Source organism: Arctopsyche grandis, chromosome 10 (genome assembly GCF_051622035.1).
Source record: "Arctopsyche grandis isolate Sample6627 chromosome 10, ASM5162203v2, whole genome shotgun sequence".
Lineage (NCBI taxonomy): Eukaryota > Metazoa > Arthropoda > Insecta > Trichoptera > Hydropsychidae > Arctopsyche > Arctopsyche grandis.
This window is the reverse complement of record NC_135364.1, coordinates 20,260,717-20,267,342: the sequence shown is the minus strand read 5'-3', so window position 1 is coordinate 20,267,342 and position 6,626 is coordinate 20,260,717. Positions and strand designations below refer to the sequence as shown.

Here is a 6,626-nt window from a genome sequence, read left to right as displayed (position 1 = left end):
TTTTTCCATTTGTTCAGATTATAATTCCCCACTCTCTTTTTTTTGCCAATCCGTTTTTCAATACCATTTCCAACATTTTGAGAACACAGGATTTAATCAAAGTTTTCCCAATTGTACGTGGTTCTTTTTTCCTTTGCTAGTGTTACAGCTTTTTTTTTTCGCTAGTGTTACAACATCAGTATTCATCAGGGGATTTTTTTGAAAATCCCCTGATGAATACTGAATACTGCTTAATTTTTTTGAAAGCATTGCAACGAAGTTCAAAAATGCTTTTTTTTCTTGATTGTGCTGTAAATTCAGCTAATGTTGTTATGGCTTTGTTGGTTTCATAGAATCATTTGACAAACCTTTTATACAAATAACACATTGAGAAATTTTTTCTCCATTGATAATGATAAACATGAATCCATTTTGAATATTATACAGTTATGATAGGCTTCAAATTCTGAGACTAAAACACAAGAATAAGTCCGAGACACCAAACACTAGACGAGTTTTGAGAGGTAAAAGTGAAAGCTACGTACAAGTCTGCAATGAGAGTTGGCGCGTTCTCGAACTCGCACAGAAATGCGAAAGGGACAGACCGTCTATTTATTATTGAATGCAGTGTGACAGCATGCTATACACATATTCACCTACACAACACGAGGGCATTTGTTCGCGCCAACTCTCGGTAACAGACCTGTAGTCTCGTGAATTTTGGCTCACCTCAGTAATTCCCCCCACTGGTTGAATGCATGAAAAAAATAAGCAATGGCCGAAAAAAATGTTGCTAGGGCAGTGTGAGATTGGCGTCAAAGTTTGACAGCTACAGCTGCCTAGTGCACGTGAACGCTCGGATATCCGGCTGTGGAGTACTGTGTGGAGTGGTACAACGAAATTTGTGCACGACAATGTCGTTGTACGATGATGTGGACCCGGAGAGAGATGGGAGAGGACAGCCTGCGGCAACTGCAGCCGCTGGGTGGTCAGCCGGCATTCGACTGTTGCAAAGTCAAATGCAACTAAGAATGAAGAGAGCGGCGAATACTGCGGCAAGTGTGGGGGCCGGCGCAGGAACACCTCAGCAGCATCACGGAGGTTTACACAGGGAACGGAGACACGCACAGGCAAATTCCCCTCAAGAATAATGTCCAATCAATCTCAAATCATTCAGCGTGTCCTATAAAGTTTGATTTCATTTCGCAGGTTTTACTACCAGTCATAGATTTGAAAAGTAAACGTGACGATGATGATAGCGGCATATTCCCTGCGCATGGTCAATTGTTACAAGCCACGAGAGTCTCCTCGCTTGTTCCCACCATTAAAGATTATGATTGGAATGTAGTCGGAGAATATGATCCTATGTGGCCAAACGATTATGAAAAAGTAGTCAGAGGTAATTATAATGCTTTTAGCTAAGCCTAATCGTCTTATTTCAGCCTTATTTTGAATTATCAACGATATCTAACACCGTTCACAGCCCAAATACGGCGTTTTGTATTGGAAAATTTCGTTTGTTTTCATGTTTATCTGTACATTTATTTTTGAAATCATAATATTATTTCCTTATGTGTGTACATTTCTCAGAACTGCGCGATCAACGAGATAGAGAAAATGATTTAAAGTATGATGAGAAGGAACGAAAATCTCATCGGAAACGTAAATCGCGATTCGGAGACGGTGAAGATATACCCGAAAAGACTATGGTATTTGTTGAATTTGCGTTAACTTCTGAATTAATATTTTCAAACATATTTGAGAGGCTATAATCACTTTTCGTGTAACATTTAAAAGTCCAACTATGAATCCAATAATTATTTGGAAATTGTTTGAAATATTTTCAGCATCGACACGCCGAAGAAGACGCAGAAAGATCACCTCCTGCTCGTACAGGAGGCGCAGCGATAGCTCCTCCACCCTCACTGCAGGAATCGGAACCCTCATCTCCACCGGCACCATCATTACCAGTTTTTGAAAAACCGGAGAAACCAATAGTTGTAGGTGGTTATGGTGCTAACTCTGTTGCCGCTAAAATAATGGCAAAATACGGATTTAAGGTTTAATTTCATTATACTCTTAAATATGCGCTACTTCTCATTTCACTATGGGATTAATCGTGTACTTAATTTATACAGGAAGGGCAAGGTTTGGGTAAAAAAGAACAAGGCATGTCTATGGCATTGCAAGTTGAAAAGACATCTAAAAGAGGGGGTCGAATTATTCACGAAAAGGATGGGTCTGTTATGCCACCACCACCACCATTACTCATACCACCGCAATCGGGTTAGATTTTCTACAACCAAAAACTGTTTTTAATTTAAGTAAATTTATTGTGTTTAATTCAATATGCATATATTTTCAGGATCACCTATTATAGGAAGCGATTTAACATCTTTAGAACCCGCCAAATCTGAACCAACTATTACTGAAATAATGAAAAGTCCAAGTAAAGTTGTTTTGTTAAGGGTATGTACTTATTTGAAATGAGTTTGTATGATAATCGTTAAAAAAAACTATATTATAATACAGAGGTGTTAATTACAGAATATGGTTGGTCCGGGAGATGTAGACGAAGAGCTCGAGCCAGAAGTTAAAGATGAATGTAATACGAAATATGGAGATGTCATCAAGGTTATTATATTTGAAATACCCAGTGCACCATCTGATGAAGCAGTGCGAATATTCGTTGAATTTAAAAGAATAGAAAGTGCCATCAAAGCTGTAGTTGATTTGAATGGTAGATTTTTTGGTGGTCGGCAGGTCAAAGCTGGATTTTATTCGACTGATCAGTTTACAAATTTAAAACTGCTAGATTAAGAAAATGAAAATAATATAAATGTGTACATAATTTTTGTATAAATAAAGACAAGTTTTACTTATATTTGTGTTTTTTCTTCGATGTAAATGATCGTTAACAAATTACATTTTTAATACAAAATTAACATAATACAATACATTTTATACATTCAATGTAACATTAAAAAACTGGAATGTTATCTAATTGAATAACTAACAACATTTGTGTCATAAATAATTTAAAAAAAATGGGACTAACATCAAATATTTTCCCTTTAATTAAATTTTAAAATTGTTGAACTTTTATAGTTTTTATGATAAATGAAGGTACTTTTTCGGAACTGGGAGGCCACCTAGAAATTTGTCGCAATTTTAATAGATTGGCGAGGGTTTTGCCAATTTCATTAAAACATTCTATATACAGTGGAAAGAAAAACAATTTCAATAAAATGTATATTACAATTCTGTTGGTCAAAAATTACACTTACAACAAAAATTCCAATTGAGGAAGATGGCTGAACTTTTTTTAATTTCAGTGATATTATTAAATAACAAATTGAATGGGAAAACTGTTAAAACTTTCAATATTTCCAACAATTAACAAACTCTTGAGACATTCAACTTCGAATAAATCATTCTAAAAATCGTATTACATATTTAACACGACTAGTAATTTCTTAATCTATCATGCAATATAAAAAAAAATTGCGATTAGACAATTTAAAGTAGTTAATTAATTAAAAAAACAGTCAATGGTGGAATTTTATAACATAAATTCGATGGATAAATAAATATGATAACATATTAATAGTCATTTGAAAAATACAAAGCCTCTTTGTTATGGAACAAAAGTTTGTTATTATGTTCCAAAATATTTTAGAACATTGTTTGGCTATAATACAAGAGGCACAATTAAGTCTATTCATCTCTATATCTATGTAATTTTAAATTAGGGAAATGATTTCTAGTAAAATAATTGTTTTCAATTTACATGCTACTACGTAGTATTACCAAAATATTTAATTACCTTTACATATATTAGATTTATTATTAATTATGTATGTAAATATCGTTTTACTAATTCCCTTAAATCGTATTTATTAATGGATTTTAAAATTATTCATTCATAATTTGATTGAACAAAATTCATTTACTTATTAATAAGATTACATTTAAAAAAGGCTATATATGTATGTAATATAATAGAAACAACCAAAACATTAACTCTCAGTAATGAACACATTTTTTTATATCAGCAAAATACATATACATATATATGAAGTTATTTTGCGATAAATAAATTAAAAGCATTTTATATATTTTGGAAGGAAGACAGATATCATAACTTTTAACATTGTATAGTAATTTTAAATAAAAGATAATCTCAAAAAGGGTGAAAAATCCTATTGTAATTGACGAATATGAGATCGTGATAAAAAAACATGCACTTTGTCCATAAATTGAGCATCATTCAAATCGAACGACGGCCACACTGCGAGTCACAGCATTTGATATGATAGGTAATTTGTCTCTTATTATATATCATTTGAAGAACTCACGAACAACCTGACGGTTTCTTACCACTGGGATAATATTTACACACTTCTGAAAGGAAGTTTTTCAACAGAGCAGCTTGATCACCTTTCAAACCGTCCACAAACACAGTCGGTATGAAAGTGGGTTTAATCAGTTCTGTGAATTCTCCATGCTTCTTCAACAGAATGGCACCCTGAGTCCCTTTAGCGCACGTTAGGATTGTCGGTTGAAGTTCTTTAGAAGCACACTGAAAAGTTATATGATGACGTTAAACTTTGCATCGTTATCTCTATTTGCATAATTGTTTTTGCAAATATGATATTTACCCGAGTCAGCGCACCTTCTGGATCTAGGTTATCTTTAATCATGCACGTAACGAGCGATAACTGTTCAGACAAATCAGATATAGCTTCTATGGCACAAGCATGTATTTTATTTGCATAGCACTCCATTTCTCCGTGCTGACATTCAAAATCAAACCCACCATCAGAATTGGTAAATGTCTAGAGAAAAATATACAAATCAAAGTAAATTTAAAATACTATTATCATATTAACAATATGAATGTTAATGTATACTTTAGCTTTTCCATATGGAATGAGATTTAAAAAAAGATCGTCTTTTAGTTTGGGGTGAGTGTGTTCTAAGTGATGTACGAAGAAATGTCTGGAGTCTGGGCATAGCGCCTCATAATACACTGCGACTTCGACTAGCTTACGTGGAAACCCCTGTACTTCTCCCTGTAATTTAAACGCTCTCATTAGAAATGATCAGAAAGGAAATATTTGATTTTGACATTGATTTGGTACCTCTTTATCAGTGAAGAACCGATCTGAATAAAGTTTACATGTGTGGAAGACGACAATGAGCAACAATAGAACCGCAAGAAGTCTCAATCGCATACTCGTCAACACCCCCATTGCTGACATACGCACGTGTGCAACTGACAAGTTGACAATTGACAACTGTCACTTTCTAACCGGTGCTACCAATCTATACACTTTGTGTGTTGCCAATATTGCAACCGTCGCATATGAAGAATAAAAAATAAACCAAGTAAAACCCAAAACAAACGATTACTAAAAATAAGGTCAACTCCAGTGGCGGCACGTCTATGTTTTATTTATTTTTATTTTATTGTTACAATCAATATACACTCGTCATTACAGATCGCTCCAATGCGACGAGTGTACGATAACGGTCAGAAATACAATAATACAAATACAATCAGAATACATAGCATATAACAATTAATCAGTACTGAAATAATAATCATAGAGACATCTATGGATTATTTTTAGATTTTTTTGTGTACAATTATTATTACAATTTTTATACATATAATAAACACGAAATTATAGAGATGTCTATAGAGATATCTATATATTTCAGATTACTGTGCATAATTTTTACAAATTATACACACAGATTTTGTGACAACAGGAAATGATCTAATACCAATTTTCAGGAACCGTTTCAACAATGGTCAGATAAAATTGGCAAACTCTGATATAGAAACGATCGATTTGGAGTCACAAAACCCCCAAACCTAACCAGCAGTTTGACGAGGACTCGAACCTTCGACCGCAGTGGTGCTAAATATATACGCTACCATTAAGCCAAAATGCTGGCTAATATGAACTGTGGGGCTGCAGCCTCCCAGTATAGTAAATATATGCATGCTGTTTTTGTTTGCATTTGAACAACGGTGCTGTCAATAAACTACTACAGACCGATTAATTTCTGCAGCACCCTCATTATGAATTTTCGCGAGCCGCCACTGGTCAATTCCATATCAAAATATATATATTTGGAAACAGATCGGTGTATATTAGAGCAGGATGTGCATCACCAATACCTTTTTTTGTCAGGGTCTTTTGTCGCGATTCGGCCAAGGTGAAGAGGAGGCATCATGCTTAAAACTGAGTTGTATTTTAAACCTACTGTAGAAAAACGCGCAGTGCAGAACGATTTGTTCTTGAGATACTTCAAGGTTCTTTGCACATGTCATTTTTAAACTTCTAGAGTTGATTGAACAATATTTAAGTACTCATAACATTTATTAGCGCAGTGAAGTTCAATTGAAATCCCTTCTAACCAGTTTGAAATATTATACGTATTGGGTGTATTGTATTTCGAAATTCAACTGACTTACTTAACAGATTAATACAGCTAGTCAGGCAAAGTAGGAAAGTAAGATTAAAAATGATCGTAGATAAGACCAAATTAACTTTCATAGTTATTGAATGCCTGATAGCATTACATTAAATGAAAAATAGTAGAAGTGTTTAGTTAGTAATTATATTTATTTA

The 6,626-nt window shown here is 33.9% G+C and overlaps 2 protein-coding genes across 3 annotated transcripts; one reads left to right on the top strand and one right to left on the bottom strand.

Moving 5' to 3' along the window:
• Positions 1–780: 780 nt before the first annotated feature.
• Positions 781–3,112, top strand: Spf45 (splicing factor 45). 2 transcript variants are annotated; one of them, XM_077439599.1, is made up of 7 exons: positions 781–1,109; positions 1,189–1,378; positions 1,570–1,688; positions 1,827–2,039; positions 2,118–2,265; positions 2,345–2,448; positions 2,527–3,112. In XM_077439599.1, the coding sequence occupies exons 1-7, from the start codon at positions 894–896 to the stop codon at positions 2,797–2,799; spliced, it is 1,263 nt and encodes a 420-aa protein (XP_077295725.1). In that variant the 5' UTR covers positions 781–893; the 3' UTR covers positions 2,800–3,112. The 2 variants fall into 2 exon arrangements, with proteins under 2 accessions (XP_077295725.1, XP_077295726.1); XM_077439600.1 differs by having other exon boundaries at positions 786–1,109; positions 1,570–1,694.
• On the bottom strand, positions 2,879–5,322 carry LOC143917963 (gamma-interferon-inducible lysosomal thiol reductase-like protein). Its single transcript, XM_077439601.1, has 4 exons — positions 5,124–5,322; positions 4,893–5,054; positions 4,641–4,817; positions 2,879–4,561 (listed from the first exon to the last, which is right to left on the bottom strand). Exons 1-4 carry the CDS (start codon positions 5,241–5,243, stop codon positions 4,334–4,336), a joined length of 687 nt encoding a protein of 228 aa, XP_077295727.1. The 5' UTR covers positions 5,244–5,322; the 3' UTR covers positions 2,879–4,333.
• Positions 5,323–6,626: the final 1,304 nt, after the last annotated feature.